At 46.1% G+C, this 20,336-nt stretch overlaps 1 protein-coding gene, 1 long non-coding RNA gene and 2 other non-coding genes across 4 annotated transcripts in view; all 4 read right to left on the reverse strand.

Annotated features, from left to right (window-relative positions):
• Positions 1–6,568: 6,568 nt before the first annotated feature.
• On the reverse strand, positions 6,569–19,467 carry LOC147005742 (uncharacterized). Its single transcript, XM_085831319.1, has 6 exons — positions 19,448–19,467; positions 16,952–17,287; positions 16,615–16,785; positions 15,867–15,945; positions 11,891–11,971; positions 6,569–11,803 (listed from the first exon to the last, which is right to left on the reverse strand). Exons 1-6 carry the CDS (start codon positions 19,465–19,467, stop codon positions 11,741–11,743), a joined length of 750 nt encoding a protein of 249 aa, XP_085687445.1. The 3' UTR covers positions 6,569–11,740.
• LOC147005743 (uncharacterized) overlaps positions 6,569–20,336 on the reverse strand; it is a 152,885-nt gene continuing 139,117 nt past the window's right edge. Inside the window, exon 2 of the long non-coding RNA XR_015045832.1 lies at positions 6,569–10,230. This is a non-coding gene — a long non-coding RNA (uncharacterized LOC147005743). The remainder of the gene's footprint in view (positions 10,231–20,336) is intronic.
• Positions 13,250–13,382, reverse strand: LOC115030445 (small nucleolar RNA SNORA71). Its single transcript, XR_003836043.1, has one exon. It is a non-coding gene; the product is annotated as a small nucleolar RNA SNORA71 (small nucleolar RNA).
• LOC115030446 (small nucleolar RNA SNORA71) lies at positions 14,583–14,715 on the reverse strand. The gene has a single exon (XR_003836044.1). It is a non-coding gene; the product is annotated as a small nucleolar RNA SNORA71 (small nucleolar RNA).

The following is a 20,336-nucleotide window of genomic DNA, read 5'->3' on the forward strand; positions in this document are numbered from 1 at the left end:
CCACCATGATGAACTGTTGTACCCTTGAACCATGAGCCAAGATAAACCATCCCTCTAGGTAGTTAAAAAAAATTTATGTTTACTTCTTTTCTTTTTTTTTTTAAGATTTATTTATTTATTTATTGTATGTGAGTACACTGTTGCTGTCTTCAAACACACCAGAAGAGGGCATTGGATCCCCATTACAGATGGTTGTGAGCCACCATGTGGTAGCTAGGAATTGAACTCAGGACTTCTGGAAGAGCAGTCAGTGCTCTTAACCGCTGAGCCATCTCTTCAGCCCATGTTTACTTGTTTTCAACACACACACACACACACACACACACACACACACACACAGTGCAAGTGAAGGTCAGAAGGCAACTTTCAGAAGCAGTTCTCTTCTTCTACAGTGTGGATTCCAGGAATTAAATTCAGGTCATCTTGCTTAGCAACAAGTAGTTCAAACCACCACCACCACCACACCCCCCAAGATATCTCATTGTCAAGGTATTTTACCACGGCAACAGAAGAAGTACTAAGGCATACCTAGTGTGAAGACAAAGAGCATTTTCCTTGTCATTATTCCCTGCAATACATAGTGTTTACATTACATTGCATGGTATGAGTAGTTGAGAGGAGGATGCCCTTATGTGATTGTCTTAGTCTTACTATCTTACTGGGAAGAGACATCATGACCCAGGCAGCTTCAATTTAAACAAACAAACAAACAAAAAAAAAAAAAAAAAAAACAAAGAAAACAAAAAGACCAAGTGTTTGACTGGGGCTTGACTACAGTTTCCGAGGTTTAGTCCATTCTCATCACGGTGAGAGCGTGGTGGCACACAGGCAGACATGGTGCTGGAGAAGCCGCTGAGAGTTCTACATCCAGATCAGCAGGCAGCAGGAAGAGAAAGTCACTGGACCTGGCTGGAGCTTTTGAAACCCAAAGCTCACCCCAAATCTCATTCTTCCTTTGATAAGTCCGCACCTCCTAATTCCTCCTGTCTTTGTTAGGGTTTTACTGCTGTGAACAGACACCACGACCAAGGCAACTCTTATAAGGACAAGATTTAACTGTCGCTGACTTACCGGTTCAGAGGTTCAGTCCATTGTGGTCAGAGTGCGAACATGGCAGCATCCAGGCAGGCACGGTGCAGGAGGAGCTGAGAGTTCTACATCTTCATCTGAAGGCTGCTAGTGGAAGAACTGACTTCCAGGTAGCTATGACTAGGGTATTTAAAGCCCATGCCCACAGTGACACACCTACTCCAACAAGGCCACACCTCCAAATAGTGCCACTCCCTGGGCCAAGTATGTACAAACCATAACACCTCTCAGGTAGCGCCACTCCCTGATGACCGAACGTATGAGCCTCTGACATTTTTATTCAAACTACCACAGCACAGTTATGTAGGATACTGCATCACTTTACGAAAGGAGGTAAGCACTGTGTTTTTTGGTATCATCTGAGGTCTTAGATCCAACCCAATGCATATTGAGGAGGGATGACTGTGTATATGCTAACACTGATGTGTTCTCCCTGTGCTTAGCTCATAGTAGGTGGCATTTGGAGGTGTTCAGTAAGTGACTAGTGACTGTCTGAGGGGACAAACTCTGGCTTACTGAAGTTAGCTCCAGTATGAAGCATGTGCTGGAGAGGGGAGGGGGGCCGTCTTAGGGTTTTACTGCTGTGAACAGACACCACGACCAAGGCAACTCTAATAAGGAAAACATATAACTGGGGCTGACATACAGGTTCAGAGATTCAGTCCATTATCATCAAGGTGGGAACATGGCCGCTTCCAGGCAGGCATGGTGCAGGAGGAACTCACAGTTCTACATCTTCATCTGAAGGCTGCAGGCAGAATACTGACTTCCAGGCAGCTAGGATGAGGGTCTTATAACCCACACCCATAGTGACACACCAACTCCAACAAGGCCACACCTTCTAATCGGACTAGTCCCTGGGCCGAGCATATACAAACCATCACAGGGGGCTGTCTACAGAAGGTCCTGAAATAAGATGCATGATTCTATCGGAAAAACCTGATATGTAGCTGGTTCCTCGATGCCAAGACAGAAGTGAAGGGATACAGGAGAATGGGGAGCCCTGTGAACAGCAGCTTCTGCGAGCCCCTACGAGATGCAGCCTCCTGCAAAGCAAGCATCCCCAAACACTGTTTTTTCCATAGTTCTTATCCTCTAGATCATCATGTCTGATAAGGTGGCCACATGTGGCCAGTGGGCATTTTAAACATATGTAGTTTAAATTGGGGGGTGGTGCTGGAGAGCTGGCTCTGCAGTTACATGTACTTAATGCTATAAAAACAAACAAACAACAAAATCAGCTCCCAAGAGCCACACTAGGTGGCTCACAATCACCTGTAATTTCAGTTCTGGTGATCCATTTGGCCCACTCCCCCCAGTCATCTGGCATCCTCAGACACCGACATGTACATAGGGCACATAAACGCACAGAAGCACACACACATAATACACTTTTAAAATTCTTTAAAAAGTAAAAAAGAAAGAAAGAAAGTAAAAAGAAAAAGAAATTGAGATGTGCTGTAAAATACATACCAAATTTCAAGGGCGTTTGGGGGAATTGTCATTAAGCCAGGCTAAGGCAGAAGGATTTCAGTCGTAAGGCCAGTGCAAGCTGCAGAGTAAGGCCATCTGAAAATAAACACCTCATTGAAAAACAATAGTTTTCTCTCACCATAGTCCCAGCTGGTCTTCCCTGTGGCAATCTTCCTGCCTCTGCTTCCCAAGTGCGGGAATTTCAGGTGTGCACTACCATATCTGACTCACCTCAAAAAGTCTTAATGTTGATTATGCACTAAAATGACCATTTTCATACGGTCAGCTAAATTGCCTTTTTAAAATATTTTTCTTTTGTTTCCCCACACTTTTTTAATGTGACTCCCGGGACAGTTTTAAATGGAGTGCGAGGCTCACGTTGTTTCTTTCAGGGGCACAGTTTCATTAATTTGTCAACTTGTGTTTGTGTGTGACCCTGGGGCTTGAACCTAAGGCCAAATGCTCTTCCACTGAGCAATAAGCAATAACCCAGCCCAACAGCACAGCTCCTTAAGGATCCCCATTTGCTCTGTTTGGAGCTCCATGCCAGGCCCAGAACGCGGTGAACCAACAGAACTTCATATACGTGTGGACTTGGGTGGCCTGGAACTCATTATGTAGATAGGCTGTCCTGAAACTCACAGAGATCTGCCTCCCAGTTTCTAGAATGCTGTGATTAAAGGCGTGTACCATCATGTCTGGCTAGATAGAGGTTTTCTTATCCACCAACTTAACTCTGTTCTCAATCTAGAAACTGGTGTCTTATTTGTTTGGTTTTTGTTTGTGGAGGATGGTCTCTACATAGCCTTTGCTAGTCTGTAACTCAAAGAGATCCACCTGCCTCTGAGGGCTGAGTTCTGAGTGTTGGGATTAAACACATATGCAACCACATCCACTACTGGTCCTCTATTGGAACCAAGGTCTCTATTGGTCGGGGAAGGATTGGTCAAAAGACCATTCATTAAGGCTCCCATTCTATTCTCCTGACTGGATTCTACCATAGAGTCTCCCAAGAGCAGCCTCACAAGGGTTTCTGGTACCAGGCCACATCTTCCTGGTAGGATTGCGGTCCTTCTTGAGCCACCTTGATAACATTCTTTTGGAATTTCTTCGGTCTTTAGAGCCCTGGGATAACTCCAGGACACCTGCTGCTCAGGCACCAGCTGAAATAAGGCTATTATCCCTGGACATGTCTGGTCCACAAGTTCAACCAGCACAGTTGTTAGTTCAGATGGGGATTACATCAGAGAGCCTGGGAGACACCAGGGCAGTTATCTGAGCAGCTGGAAAGGCCAGTGAAGTGTCCCATAGAAACCCAGTACCCAATGGGCAGGTGTGCCCTGTGTCTTATGAACAGGTCTCCGTACTGCACATACTGAAAAAGCAAGTGCTGCCTCAGCCACTCACTGGGCATGAAGTGGGTCTCTCTGTTTCTCTACACCTTGGCTTCCTGGGTAAAAAGGTGTCAATTAAATCTACCTCACTGGGTTGTGGGGATTAAATGAGGTGATTACATGCATCGGCTAATACCATGTATGGCGTCTAGTGCAGGTTCAATCTATTATCAGCAATGACTAGCAGCTTCTCACTGAGATGTCGGCAGATCGGCAGACCAGAAGGGATGTGACATCACCTTAACAGAGGAGGCTATTGTGGTGTCATTTTGTATTCATTTTAGCTATTAATCATCTCTATACATGCTCACTGGACAAAAATAGCTGGCATTTATTGAGTACTCTGCACGAGGTACTGAGTATTTAACACACATCATCCCATTCAGTCCTTACTACTTAAGGTAAGCGCTAATTTGTGGTCAACGGTACATAGCTGAAAACTGAGGTTCAGAGAGGCAAAAGAAGATGCCCCAGGCCCCACAGCAACTAAGTGACTCCATTAAAACTTGACAGGCCAGTGTGCTTTCACTAGATGGCTCCTAGATGAAAGCTGGACCAAGAACCCTAGAGATGTGGTAGGTGACAACACAGAGGCACAGAGGACTGCATGAGCTATCCCTGTTACACACTGCCAAAGGTCACCAACAGCCTTACTCCTCACCCTTATGTGCTAATGGACACCCTCCCCGTGGTAGGCACTCTGCTGGCATGTCTGGGAGTAATGAACAGAGACTCATTGTCGCCAAATGAAATCTGGATCACATGACCACACTTTATAATAAATCACAGTAGACTGCACTCCTGGGCCTTGTGGCTATTGCCCACACTAGGGCATTGTGGGTTGAAATGATAATTTTTTGTAATGATTTATCTATTTATTTTTATTTTTTTGTTGTTGGTTTTTTTGGTTTTTTGTTTTTGTTTTTTTGAGACAGGGTGTCTCTGTATAGCCCTGGCTGTCTTGGAACTCAAATCTGTAGACCAGGTTAGCCTTGAACTCAGAAATCTGCCTGCCTCTGCCTCCCAAGTGCTGGGATTAAAGGCATGCACCACTGCTACCTGGCTTATTAATTAATTAATTAATTAATTAATTTACTTACTTATTCACTTAATGATTGATTGTGAATGAGTGTTTTGCCTGCATGTATGTGTGTGCTTCATACATACCTGGTGCCGTTAAAGGTCAGAAGAGGTCATTGGATCCCCTAGGACTGGAGTTACAGGCAAGAGTCGCCATGTGGCTGCTAGAAAGCAAACCAGGTCCTAAGCAACAGCCACACACTTGTGGCTCTTAACCACTGAGCCATCTTTCAAGCCCCTGAAACGACAGCCTTATGTGGTGAGCTAACTCTAATACATTACTACATACATGTGATTTAGAAACTGGACAGTCATCTTCTGCCTGTAGGACTCTGAGGCACCATTCTCTTACCCGGAACCAAGAGCTCAGTGCTCTGCACTCCTAGGTGCAGCTACTGAGACTGAGTTTCTCTCTCCCTTTTCATGTTTCTCTTCCTGCAATCCATCACTCACTAGAACGCTCCCCAAAAAGGAATCTCCAGTCCTGCTCGACACAACCATTGATCTTGAACCAAGGTCATGGCTTAGGCCTATCCATGGCTGCCCTTGGGTGACTGTGCTTTCTTAGTTCACTGAGCTATAGTCAGGGTAAAGGAGAAGTGCAGCTGGCTGGTGTGAAGCTGGGGTGCTACAGATATACCCAACCTGGTGCTTGCTGCAAACCCTGGCCAGACCCAGCTGCCTGCTTTACCTTAATGGCTGGCAGACATTTACAACCAGGAATGGCTCCTAAGGCCTCAGACACTGTGGCCTTCCCAGATCACTGGGTCTGGTATCCATGAAGAGAGCTCCTCTCCAACATGGTCAACGCTGTGACGAAACTTGGGCTGGAGTGATACCAGAGGTAAGCGCCCCACTTACGCATGTCCCATCACCTAGGTGACTTTTGGTCTACTGAGCACAAAATGGGACTCTTCTGGACTTCCTAGCCTGCTTTCCTGCTCTGTAACTTTCTCCTTGTCCTACTCCAGCACACTGTGAAAGTTCTTTGGTCAATCTTCTGCCCTGTCCTCTGCAAGGTCAGTCCTAGGAAAGAGAGATCTGTCTGTTCTTTGGTTTGTTTGCTTGGCTAAGTCCTAGAACTGCCTGTATTAACTGGCAAGGGAGGGGCAGAGAGAGTGCTCTTCCTGGAGGAGGTGACATTGCTGAGCTAGCTGACCTGTGGAGGACACAGGGAAAGAACACATTCAGGACTAGACACAGTGGCTGGGGGCTGGGGTGCCCATGGAAGTTTATTGCACAAGGGGAGGGAGGAGGGAATGGTTTGGTGAAAGAGAAATGGGAGTCTCATCCATATCCCTTGCTTAGCCGAGAGTCAGACAGGGTGCAAGAAGCTAAGAGCAACTGGGAGACAGGAGAGGCTGGGCCAGGGATGAGACTCATTCAGTGACTAAACAAAGGGCTGAGTTAGGAAGAACTGTCCCTTACTGAGTGCTGACTTCGGAAATCTGCACTGTGCTCTCTGACAACAGCCTTTCACCGCCTGTCTTAGGTACTTCTCTGTCGTGATAAAACAAGTGACCGAAGGCAACTTAAGGAAGACAGTGTTTATTTTGTGGTTCCAGAAGAGAGGTGAGTCCATTACAGCGGTAAGGCATGAAGCACACAGCAGGTGTGGTGGCAGGGGCATGAAACTGAGCAGTCACACCTTGAAGGTCAAGCTTAGAGCAGAGACTACACTGGAAGCAGGGCGAGGCTTTTAAACTCTCAAGGCCCTCCCCTCCCTCAGTGGCATACTTCCTCCACCAAGGCCAGCAGGCTAATGTAATGATTCTCCTGGAGGCAAGAAGGCAGTCTCACTCAACCCTACTTAGTAGCTGGTGTTGGCTGAATCTTAGCAAGCAATACATCACTTTTTCATTTCCATACAACTATAATTTCCTTCATCTGAGCTTTCTAAAGAGTTCTGCATTAAGCTAAAATCTGTATTATTACATTTGAACGACTCAGTCTAACCAAACTGCCACCCATTCATGTGTCTAAATGTTTGGATACTCTTCTTTTGTCTGGACAGCTGGTCCCAAAGAATAAACACAATGATTAGCACAGCAATACAATATTATACTGTGTCCTATTACAGGTGCGCCCTTTATCCCTCTTGACAAAAGGCATTTGGATTCTGCACTGACAGGCTGAGAATCAACATGAAATACAGTCAGTAAACATAACAGCATCATATTGGGGTCAGCAGTATCAGGTCCTTCTTGCTTCCCCAAAGTCTTGGCTTGACCAGTTAGTCTCTCCACGTTATTGGCTTCCTTGTCCTCTTGGGACGTCTCCTCTTGATGGGTTTGTTGTCTAGCTTCAACCCCTTGCTTGTCTGGTGGTCTCTGGGATGCAGTCCTTGTCCGAAACGTCACAGCAGGAGCCATCTGGGACTTCATCTAATTTTCTGCAAGACATAAGCATAACCTCGCCTCGATGGCAGGACACCGGGCATTTTCCATTGATTAGTTGTTAGGTTTTTTGCTTTTTGTGTTTTTTTGTTTTGTTTTGTTTTAAATATATACTTTAGGTAGTGTCTCCTTTGGGCAAAATGCTTTTGGAAGCAGAAAAAGCACTATCTTTTAAAGTGAAAAAAAATTTAATTAATTACTTTTTTTTTTTTTTTCAAGACAGGGTTGCTGGCTGTCCTGGAACTCACTCTGCAGACTAGGCTGGCCTCGAACTCATAAATCTGCCTGCCTCTGCCTCTCAAGTGCTGGGACTAAAGGCATGTGCCGCCACTGCTCGGCTCTAAAGTGAAAAAATTTAAAGTTAGCCTAGCTAAACGTAAGATGTTGGAATTCAAATTTGTAATTTGAGTATTGGATTGTGTTGTTTTACAATAGTTTGACACTGTCAACCGTAAGGGAGTTCAGTAACATGATTAATATTCCATAAACTTCAAAAAAATTTTAAGCATTTGCCAGTGTCAGCAAGTCCATTATCAGTTTTTAGTTGTAATGGGAGTCCTAGAAAGAAGTGTGTGGGGCTGGTGAGATGGCTCAGTGGGTAAGAGCACCCGACTGCTCTTCCAAAGGTCCAGAGTTCAAATCCCAGCAACCACATGGTGGCTCACAATCACCCGAAATGAGATCTGATGCCCTCTTCTGGTGTGTCTGAAGACAGCTACAGTGTACTTACATATAATAAATAAATAAATCTTTAAAAAAAAAAAAGAAAGAAATGTGTAAAGAGCTATCTGACAAAGTCAAGTTGAAGATATGACAGAATAGTGGAGCCCCCAGGACCCTATGCCATGCTTGGGGCTGTATTCTGCTGCTGTCCAATTAGGGAGAGGCATAATACATGCCTGCAGTGTACACAGAGCACAGGTCTCTACACACTGGACAGAAGACAAGGCCCCAGACACAGAGCGCTCTAGCTGTAGATGTCACACTGATGTGAGAACCTCTCACTACGAATATGCACTAGAAACTTGGAATACTGTGTAACATGAGCCTTGAACAGAAGGCAGGGCTCTTGAGCCTCCCCTAACTTCTTCCCCTGTCTGCTCCTTTACGTCAGACCAAGGGCAGGCACAAAACTAAACCACAAGCAAACCCTACTTAATTCACATTAACTTTGAAAGATTTAAACCTAATGCTATTTATGTAAGATTTGGGATCTTTACATTTTAGGGCAATTTGAATTTTGAGTTCAAGAAGACTCTCCTGGGGACTAGAGAGATGGCTCAGCGATTAAGAGCACTGACTGCTCTTCTGAAGGTCCGGAGTTCAAATCCCAGCAACCACATGGTGGCTCACAACCATCTATAATGGGATCTGATGTCCATTTCTGGGGTGTCTGAAGACAGCTACAGTGTACTTACAGATAATAAATAAATAAATAAATAAATAAATAAATAAATCTTTTTTTTTAAGAAAAAGCAAATGTACAAACAAAACAGAGCCAATGGTGGCACGTCCCTATAGCCCAGCACTTAGGCTGGGGCAGGAAGATTATGAGTTCAAGACCAGCATGGCAAGTTTGAGGCTTGCTTAGGTAAATGGCTAAAATGGTGATATTATGTTATCTTGCTACATTAAAAAAAACTACTAAAATAAAACAAAGCCCTCAAAAATAAGAAAACCACTACCAGCAGTAAAAATTGTACAATGGCTTTGAACAAACATTTGCCACATAAGAGAGGAATGGTAAGGGGAAATATATGCAACATCATTAGTTATTAGAAATTAAAGATAAGGGCTGGAGAGGTGGCTCAGCAGTTAAGAGCACTGACTGCTCTTCCAGAGGTCCTGAGTTAATTCCTAGCAACCATATGGTGGCCCACAACCATCTGTAATAAGATCTGATAACCTCTCCTGGTGTGTCTGAAGACAGCTACAGTGTACTTACATATACTAACAAATAAAATCTTTAAAAAGAAGAAGAAGGAGAAGTAGGAGGAGAAGAAGGAGGAGGAGGAGGAGGAGAAGGAGGAGAAGGAGAAGGAAGAAGAAGAAGGAGAAGAAGAAGAAGGAGGAGGAGGAGGAGGAGGAAGAAGAAGAAAGAAGACTCCCCTATCAGGTTGACAGAAGATTACAAATACCTGAGGAACCATCACAGGACATCCCGAAGTGGGAAACAACTGGGTTGTCCCACGAGAGCGTGAAAGAACATGTCCGGTTGACACTGCAAGCAAAACAAACATGTGAACAGTATCGAAGAATAGCATTTCCATGAAGAAGAACTATCTGGACAGTTCTAGTTCTTACTACATCCCACCTATTCTCAGGCTGTACCAAAAATAACCTTAGGTGAAAACTTTCAAATAATCTAACTCCTATCGACTACACTTCTGTTTTTCAGTCCTTGGCCACCATATTATCCATAAGAAATATTCCTTCTTGGTTCCAATTTGCCCCTATTCTTTTTTTAAAATCCAAGTTTGATCACATTGCTATTTAAATTTTTTTTTCTGTTTTACAAAGATATAAATTTAAGACATGAAGTTTTAGTAATCATAAATATAAAGAATCTGGGTGGGGTTTGGTCTCTGGGTGCCAAAACGGCTTGAAGTCTGTTTTTTGTTTTTTTAATCGAAAGGACAAGATAAAATAGCTTATTTTGCTAAGGCTGATTAGACAGACGGTTGGACAGACAAAGACAATGAAGCAATGTGACCAAGACAATGAAAGCCCTGAACAATCCTGGCTGGTCATCCTCCAGGTGGCTTCTGCAGAGCGCCAGCAGCGGAGTCCACGGCAACCTACAGAGAAAACAAAACCTTCTTTAATGATCCTCCCTCCTGAGAGAGACTGCGCGCCACACAGGACAATACGTGAACTTCACCTAGCAAAATAATCGGCACGCATTTTATCTCATCTTTCTCAGGGGTCCAATTGACCCTGGTTTTTAGCCCTGGTAGTCCTGTCTATAGACCGTCACCACCACCTGGCTGCATTTCCAATTTTCAACATCAATCATTTCTTGTTCCGGAAGCCAAGGGACTGAATCTGACTGACACTTGTGCAGAGCTGCAGCTCTGTTGCTCTATTTCCCTCCTCTGGATCTTAACCAACAGCTCAGTAATTGGAAAAAAAAAAAAATGCTTTGTTTCAGGACTGGGAAGAACCCAGGCATATTCTATCTTCCCACTTACCTGTGACCTCCTGGGTGTGAGCACGCACCGCTCCTGGGTGACTAGAGAAAAATTCTCTTACCCACTCCAAGACTGGAGACCCTCATGCTGGTCGCCATTGTGGGGTTCCTTGCAGGTACATCGAACAGCCAGGGTGGTAATCCAAGTAAGGTAAAAAAGGCCATCTGGTTCAACATGACTCAGTAGCCAGTGTTGATTCAAATGTTTTTATTACTTTAGTTTATTTAATTCTATGTTTGAGACAGGGTTTCTCTGTGTAATCCTGGCTGTCCTGGACTCACTCGGTAGACCAGGCTAGCCTCTAACTCAAAGATTCACCTGTCTCTGCCTCCCAAGTGCTGGGATTAAAGGCGTGCGCCACCATCGCCCGGCTAAGTGTTGGTTCAAACTTCAAGAGTCTGATACCAGGTAGTTTAACATAATAAAGCTTAAGTCATGACATTTTCCATAAAGATAATTGACTACACGTGACATCTTTTTAAAAAATTATTTATTTTTTGTTTTGTTTTGTTTGAGACAGAAGGTTTCTCTGTGTAGTCCTGGCTGACCTGGACTCACTCTGTAGACCAGGCTGGCCTCGAACTCAGAGATCCACCCACCTTTGCCACCCAAGTCCTGGAAATAAAGGCATGCACCACCACCACCCAGGTGACTGATTACATATGACATCTTAAGGGTTTAGGGGAAGAATGCAGAGATCCAACTGCCTTTGCCACCAGAATACTGGAAGTAAAGGCATGCCCCCCACCCCCACCTAGCTGACCCATTATAGATGATACCTTAAGGTTCTAGGGGAGGCTCTGACATGGTCTTGGTCATACAGATAGCACAAAGTTCGCCAGGATATTAAACACCTCCGCTCCCAGCTTTCTGGGAGGAAAACAGGATATATGCCTCTCCCTTTGAAGAGACAACCTGCGTGTTTAACACTGCTGGTTTCCCGAGTGCTTATTTGTGAGAGCAAGAACCTCAGTGCCACGTGGCATTCTGTGGCTCTAAAGGGAGGGACAGACCTAGCGAGTCTCTAACTTTGGTCCCCAAGTCTCCAGAGTCAAGGCCCTTCCCTCTGCATACCTACCAAGGTAAAAAGGTGCTCCGTGCTGGTGAGCCAACAGCATTAAGGGCTGCAGGCATGTTGCATGCCAGCAACCTTGCTCTTCCTGGGTACCAACACCATCGCCTAGGGCAGAAAATCAGGCAAGGCCAGTAGCTTAGAATTTTCATTCCAGATTGCATATTCTGACCCAGCGGTCTGGCAGTAGCTCACCTGGCTAAGGCCCCTGCAGGCGATCACTGCGAGACGGTCATGCTCTCTGGTCGCTCCACACTGATGTTGGGGAGTACGCTCCTAATTAATGATGGACAGAAAGTGAACATGCATGCAGACCTATGAGTCTAAAACAGCTCCCCACAGGACAACTGAGCAGTCATATAAGTGGCAGAGACAGCGCTCAGGGGCTTCCTCTCAGGGCTCCTCCCACCAAGGTCCCAACATCCAGCAGCCTTCGCTATATACCGTCATTAGTGGCCTGCATGTCAACCTCATGCAAAACAAAAAAACAAAACAAAACAAAAAAAGTCTCCTTTGTTCATTGAAACAAATTTCTTCAAAGGCCCACTCGGGCACATACACCAACTCCAAAAGATCGCTTCTGTCTGGAGTGGTGGTTTTTTGGGTTTTTTTTGGTTTTTTTTGGTTTTTTTTTTTTTTTTTTTTTTGGTTTTTTTTCGAGACAGGGTTTCTCTGTGTAGCCCTGGCTGTCCTGGCACTCACTTTGTAGACCAGGCTGGCCTCGAACTCAGAAATCCGCCTGCCTCTGCCTCCCGAGTGCTGGGATTAAAGGTGTGCGCCACCACGCCCGGCTGGAGTGGTGGTTTTAATCCCAGCCACTCTAGAGGCAGAGGCAGGAGACTCTCTGTGAGTTCAAGGCCAGTCTGGGCCACAAAGCAAGTAAGAGGACTCCAAAGAGAGTCTGTTTCAAGAAAAGAAACACAGAAAGATAACTTCTTTATAAAAACCTTGTAGTGGTGAGTACGTGTCACTCATTATGTGCAATTCACCTTGGCCTTCCTAGATGCGAAAGTGTCAAAACCTTGGTCTCTGATAGCAGAGAGCCACACTGAGAAAGCCCAAGCCAAAATATAAATGTATTCATTGGGTGGGTAGGGAAGTGGGGGGCGCTATGGGGGACTTTTGGGATAGCATTGGAAATGTAATTGAGGAAAATATGTAATAAAAATATTTAAAAAAAAAAACAAAAAAAAAACAAAAAAAAAAGAAAAAAAAAAAAAAAGTATGAGTGCTCTGCTGCATGTACACCCAAACGCCAGAAGAGGGCATCAGATCCCCTTATAAATAATCATGCGCCACCATGTGGTTGCTGGAAATTATTGAATTTAGGACCCTCTGGAAGGGCAGCCAGTGCTTTTAACTGCTGAGCCATCTCTCCAGCCCCAGCACATGTCTCTTTTAATCTTAGCCCTTGGGAGACAGAGGCAGGCCAGCCCAGACCCACATAGTGAGACCCTGTCTCAAAATAAACCAACAAAACAAAGCAGAACTAAACCGAGATGACTCTCACACAGCCATCCACGTCCTGTGTGGAGGCTGAAGTGTTGACAGGAGTGTGTGAAAGCGCCAGCATTTGAGAGGGAGGAGTGGACCCTTCAAACACGGGAAACGGCCTTCAGCAACTCCTCTCCCTGCATCATGTATGGCCAGAGCACACGCAGCCCATGGTCGGCTTCTAAATGCAGGTGCAGACGCAAAACAGACATGAGGCCAAGAAGAGATGCAGACACTGGAGGCCTGCAGGGTTGAGTCCGGGGAAAGCCTAGCTAAGCATAGCCCCCCTGCCATGGTTCTTCTTTCCTACAAAGGCCCCATAAAGCCTCATGGCCAAGGATAACCAAAGAAGATCCCCTGAGCACGGCTACTGGGAGGCATAAGGGGTTGGGACAGGCACATTAGCTCAAGTGGAACACAAGTTATCTCTGCCTGTCATTGCTTTAGTTCTCCTTTTTTTTTTCTTTAAAGATTTATTTACTTTATATATGTGAATACGCTATCTTCAGACACACCAGAAGAGGGCATCAGATCTCATTACAGATGGTCGTGAGCCACTATGTGGTTGCTGGGATTTGAACTCAGGACCTCTGGAAAAGCAGTCAGTGCTCTTAACCACTGAGCCATCTCTCCAGCCCCCTCCTTTCTTTTCTTTTCTTTCTTTCTTGTTTGTTTTTTTTTTTTTTGTTTTTTGATTTTTCATTTTTTTTTGAGACAGGGTTTCTCTGTGTAGCCCTGACTGTCCTGGAACTCACTCTGTAGACCAGGCTGGCCTCAAACTCACAGAGATCTCTGTCTCCCAAATGCTGACATTAAAGGTGTGCACCACCACATCTACCTATACTTTTATTTTTCAAATGCTGAAAATGAAGTTCTGAGTCTATCCTTTGACTCAGAGACTCAGAGAGTGACAGGGCAGGAGTCCCATGTCCAGTCGGCTCTTGTATCATCGCTGAAAGCCCGTGGCAACATGCATAGTGCTGTATTGGATGCAAGGGACCAATGCTCCAAAGAATGGACTGGACAAGAGATCTGACCTCAAGTACAGGTGGGTCTAGAATGTTCCTGACATGGCAACTCCCAGGATGCCTCTATCTACAGTGGAGTCACCTGCAAAGCAGTTGAAATCTGATGAGTACCTAGCTTGCCACTGCTTACAGCAGGGCATGGTGGTTATGGGGCAAAGGGTTGGCACAGACGTTACCAGTCAGTATGCATCCCCAAAACTGTTGGCTCTTACTTCTAGGATGAAACCATTGTTGGCTTTAACTGCTAAAAAGAACATTGTGTTTGGCCTACGGCAGGGCAGTCACCACCAATCATACCACCAATATAAATAGTGCCCAACAGGAATGGATGGATGCCAAATGTATGCTGAGTTAAGAAACCACAGTGTGGGAAAGCTCCCAGCATTGAAAGGCATGGGTGTGGACCTTCCAAGCACGGGACAGTTCTTTCCACATTTCCTCTGCCTGCACTACCAATGGTCAGGGCATGGGTATCCCTGATCACTTACGAAAGCAGGGCCAGAGAAGGTGGAGGGCCTGTTGTCAAATGCAGAAGTTTAGAGCAGTCAGTTTCAACTTGACACAGACTAGAGTTATCTGAAAGGAGGGAACCTCAGCTGAGAAAATGCCTCTATAAGACTGGGCTGTAGGCAAGCCTGTAGGGCAATTTTTAAATTAGTGATTGATGTGGGAGGGCTCAGCCCATTGTGGGTGGGGCCAGCCCTGGGGCTGGTAATCCTGGGTTATATAAGAAAGCAGGCTGAGTAAGAACCAGGGAACCAGGCAGTACATAGCACCCCTGCATGGGCTCTGCATCAGCTCCTGCCTCCAGGTTCCTGGCCATGTCTGGGTTTTTGTCCTGGCTTTCTTTGATGATGAACAGTGATGTGGAAGTCTAAGCCAAATAAACCCTTTCCTCCCCAAGCTGCTTTGGTCATGGTGTTTCATTGCAGCAAGGGAAACCCCAATCAAGACAGACCTGGGTCCAAGTAGATACGCAGCACTGTCCCGTGTCTGATTCAGACCTTCTGCTGCTAACCCACCAAAGCAAGAAGCATTGCAGAGGACTCAGAACTGAAGCAGGCACAACAGAAATTAGATGTATATCAGTGGCCCAAGGGAGAATAAAACTGGGGGACAGGAGCTGGGCGTGGTGGCGCATGCCTTTAATTCCAGCACTTGGGAGGCAGAGGCAGGTGGATTTCTGAGTTCGAGGCCAGCCTGGTCTACAAAGTGAGTTCCAGGACAGCCCCAAGGCTACACAGAGAAACCCTGTCTCGAAAAACAAAAAACAAAAAACAAACAAACAAACAAAAAAAAAACCTGGGGGAAAGGGATGCAGCCACCTTCATCTTCTGTCCATTTACTTCCCAGTCTATCCCATTCCTGGGAACCTGTGAGCATCCCTTGAGGGCAGCCATCTTTTCTTTTTTTGTAAGAATATTTATTGGTTGTATATGAGTACACTGTAGTTGTCTTCAGACACACCAGAATAGGTGTCAGATCCCTTTTCAGATGGTTGTGAGCCACCATGTGGTTGCTGGGAATTGAACTCAGGATCTCTGGAACAGCTCAGTGCTCTTAATTACTGAGCCATCTTTCCAGCCCCGCCCCTCTTCCCCTTCTCCTTCCCCTTCCCGGAGGGCAGCCATCTTAAGTTCAGATCCTACCTTGGGAGCGCTGTGGTCCAGCTGCTTCCTAGCAGGACAGAGACACCCCTCATGTTCCCTCTGCACCAGGCTGTCAATTCTGCAATAAACAAGAAGCATTTAAATCAGCATCTAAATGTCACTTGGCCAAATCTGTCCTAGGCAGAGAACCTGGTGCGACAGCCAAATACAACAGATACAACCCGAGGCTGGATAACTAATGACGCAGCACTTTCTCCTGAACAAAGAAAGATGCTAACAACAAATCACCTGTCAGAGAGCACTTTGCAGATCGTTCCTCCAAGCTCTGATAAACGGCAGCGACTCCAAAAGGTTTTTTATCCCGTCTCCTGCCAAAGAACCTCAAATGGAAAAATGCTGGCTAACTGTCTAACCGCTGGCTTAAAAGACCTCAGCCGTATGAAATCTACCTGCCCCCACTAGAAGACCAACTTACGTTCAAAATGAAAAATATGTTTCGTTCACACCACAGGGCATAGCTTCCATTACAGCCAGGCACTAGGGTTCAAAATAAGACAAGCAGCCAGATCTGCCTTTGCAATTTCCCTACCTGGGAATGAAGGAACTAGCTCACAAAGGACCTGAGGTCTTTATGGCCTGAGTCCAGACTCCCAAGCTTTCCTGCACAGGGTCTTTGCTAGGCTGACCTCTGAACCTGGGTGAACTCCACACTACCCCTCTGCTGGTGCCCATAGGAAGGCTAAAATTAGGTGGCACTCAGGCTTCAAGGTGCACCCGCAGCACTTACCGGGATACTTGCTTCCTGGACGGTGGCACCCACCAGTGAGTGCGGAGAGTGGGGGGAGGGGTGTTGGCTGCCGCAGAACCTGCGTTGTCATCCTTGGTGTCAGGAGGGCCTTGCGGCAAAGGCCCATCTGGGAAACAGCCCTTGGGAAAGGGTTCAAAGCAAGGCTGAACCCTGTGTAAGAAAGGACAAGAGGCTTCGCATGCCTCATGAACCTCACCTGGGTTCAGCCCCCAACCCTCCACCTCCGCCCGGACACTAGTACTGCGTCCCCTGGTCTTTCTCTCCTACCGGTTCCCTCCCCAAAGGCTGGGCGTAAGCTCAACTGTAGCCCACCGACCCTGCAAGGCGGAGGTCGCAGCCTACCAACGATCTCTTTTCCAGTACTCCAGGAGGTCCATAGCTCTCAAGGGTGGGAGGATCACGCCTGCACCCTAGCTTCCCGGCTCCTGGGTTTATCCGGTTAAAGAAGACTGGAGGTCTTGGAAGCGGCCAAGAGCGCAGAGCCGAGGTGACTTGCCTAGCAGGCTGAGTGCAGTGAGTGAGTGCCGCAGTGCGGGACTGCGCAGGACGCTCCCCGAAAACCGCAGTGTCTGCCCAGCTGCGGCTGCGCACGCTGCGGTCTCCAGCTTCGCCTTTGCGCAACTGGCCAGTGGGCGTGGCTCTGCAGCGTCCCCTGCAGGAGTAGAACCGAAATGCTTACTGCGCCATCGAGGCTCTCCTTCCTCAGTCCTAGCTTCCATTCTTCCGATAAGTCCATGCATCCATTTTGCCAGAAAATATGTGCAGAACGCCAGCTTCCTCTCATCCCATTAGTCATCATCCATCATACTGACCCACCTGCCTTCTTATGTATCTATTCATCTGCATGCATCTGTCTGCCTGTCCATCCATCCATCCATCTATCCATATACTCATCTAGCTTTGCATCCACCCATAATATCGTATCAAGGGCCAAACTACGCACTAAAAAATAAAAGGAATAAGACAAACATGATCCATAACTCGGTTATATTTTAATCAGTATGATAAACAAATGGCCAGAAAATTCAACCACTAAAAATCATAAGTGCAGGGCTGGAGAGATGGCTCAGTGATTAAGAGCGCTGACTGCTCTTCCAAAGGATCCGGGTTCAATTCCCAGCACCCAGATGGAAGCTTACAACTGTAACTCCGAAAATCTCATACCCTTACACAGACATGTATGCAGACAAAAAAACTAATGCACATAAAATAAAATAAATGTTAAAAAAAAACATAAGCACTACAAATGAAATAGTGGTAGGCAGATTGTGACAGTGGTGACCTATTTACTTATCCAGAGTAGACAGCAGGGCTGTCTCTGAAGAGAAGACAGTCTAAAGCCTGATGGAAAATAAGGAATGAATTATGAAATGTTCAGTATATTATATACAGGAGGGTATGTACAAAGTGAAGTAGAGACACCAAGCTCATGCAAGTGGCTCAGCAGTGCTTCTTGTTTTAGTTTGACTTGCCTTTCTTGAGACAGGGTCTCTATTTAGTCTTAGCTGTCCTGGAACTCACTACATAGACCAGGCTAACTTTGAAGAACTCACAAAGGTCCTCCTGACTTTGCCTCCTGAGCGATGGGATTAAAGCTGTGTGCCACCACGCCCGGCTGTTTCATGTGCCCTTTTTTAAGAGTTATGTTGATGTGTGTGTGTGTTTGGTAGGCACGCATGTCATGGTGCACATTTAGATATTGGAAGACCACTTCTGAGTTGGTCTCTTCTACCACGTGGTCCTGGAGTGGTTTTTGGTTTTGTTTTGTTTTTGTTTTTTTTTTTTTTTTCCGAGACAGGATTTCTCTGTGTAGCCCTGGCTGTCCTAGAAATCACTCTGTAGACCAGGCTGGCCTCAAGGCCTCAAACTCAGAGATCTGCCTACCTATGCTGGGATTAAAGGCACATGCCACCACTGCCTGGCAGGTTGTCATTCCTGAGGACACATGCCTTTACTGGTTTCACCATCTAGTCCAGTCTAGCCGTGTCATCCCAGTATGATACGATTCTGATACCTGTTCTCAATGCAATGAAGGGATACAACTAGCAGCCAGTATTTTTGAGCACACAAAATATTTCAGGTGTTTTGACCCATTTAATTATTATTCCAGTATTACAGACTGAATGGTGACTAGTCCCTCCCCTAAGTCCATTTTGAAACCCTACCTCCCACCATGGTAGTATCAGGTTGCAAGATCTTTGAAGAGGGAAGTGATCAGGTTATGAGGGGTCCCCTGGATCTTGCTTCTTCCTTCTGCCACTTGGGAACACTAAGAAGGCATCCATCAGCCTGTGATACAGGAGTGGTGTGAGGCAGGGCTCAGATTCTGCAGGTGCCTTGACTTCAGACTCCCAGTGTGATGCTGGGCCAAAATACCAAGGAAAGCAACTTAAAGAGGAGAGCTTTGTGTTAGCTTTTGATCTTTGTGTTAGCTTTTGACTTTGTGGTTTCAGGGCCTGTAGTGAGGTGTCAAGTGCTCATGACAAGGAGTGTGTGGTGGAACAAAGCTGCTCCTGGAGGCCAGATAGCAAAAGAGAAAGGGCTGTGAGGCCAGATAGCAAAAGAGAAAGGGCTGTGAAGTGGAAACGTAAGGGTTCTTTGGAAAGTTGACTGGATGGTGTTTTGTTGGAGCAAACATGTGAAGGAACGTTTAGCTGAGGTGGACACAGGTGAAAGGCTAAGGCAGACTTGTGAAGGAATGTTTCACTGAAGCAGACGCAGGAGAGGGGATGTTCTGCTAACGCAAGCAATGTGCAAGGACAGGTGCTGAAGGATTCCTTGCTAACAACACACATGAATTGGTCCACCTTACACTGCGTAGTTGAGCTGCATTTATTGGAACTCCATAGACAGAAATGCACCAAAAAACTTCTGGTGGTGTGCTAAGGCTTTTTTGCTGCTTCCACAGACTTGGGCTGATTGGCAGAGTGATATCAGCTGAGACAGACACACGTGCTGAGGCAAAGCCCATGGAGGGCACGTGATGTTTGGAGGGAGTGTAAATAGAACTTGACGGACAGGGACGAAGGCTGAACTTGGCTTGCTTACAGAGAGCTAGCTATGCGAAGCTTGTTGGTCTCCAGTCTCCACTGATCTTTGTTTCACTGAGAGAGGCACAGCTGAGAACTTTCCCCAACATCCCATTGACCCTGGTCCCTTCTGCTGACTTGTGCCAAGGCTGAGACCTGGCTATCTCTGCTAGGTAGTGTCATTGCTGCTGATTCGTATTTGCTATCCTGACACTGTTGAAATGGACTGCTGGTGTATTCCTAAAGTGTTTGTGAGTGGACCGACGTGCCACTGCTAACCTGTGAACTAAACTGCCAATTTCCAGACAACACAGACAGGAGTTGCTCCAAAGAATCTTTCTCAAAAGGCCCACTTCCCCTGTATACTTTCTTTTTCACTACCTCTGGTGGGTGGTGGGTGATGGGTGGTGGGTGGTGGGTGGTGGGTGGTGGGCTACAAGGGAGGTTAAAGCATTTAAGAATGAACCATCCTTTGTGTTGTTGTTTTGTTTTGGGGTTTTTGTTTTGTTTTGTTTTGTTTTGTTTTGTTTTGTTTTTGAGTTTTTCGAGACAGGGTTTCTCTGTGTATCCCTAGCTGTCCTGGAACTCACTCTGTAGACCAGGCTGGCCTTGAACTCAGAAATCCACCGGCCTCTGCCTCCCAAGTGCTGGGATTAAAGGCATGTGCCACCA

Source organism: Mus caroli, unplaced genomic scaffold (assembly GCF_978045245.1).
Source record: "Mus caroli unplaced genomic scaffold, Mus_caroli_1 scaffold_2, whole genome shotgun sequence".
Taxonomy (NCBI): domain Eukaryota; kingdom Metazoa; phylum Chordata; class Mammalia; order Rodentia; family Muridae; genus Mus; species Mus caroli.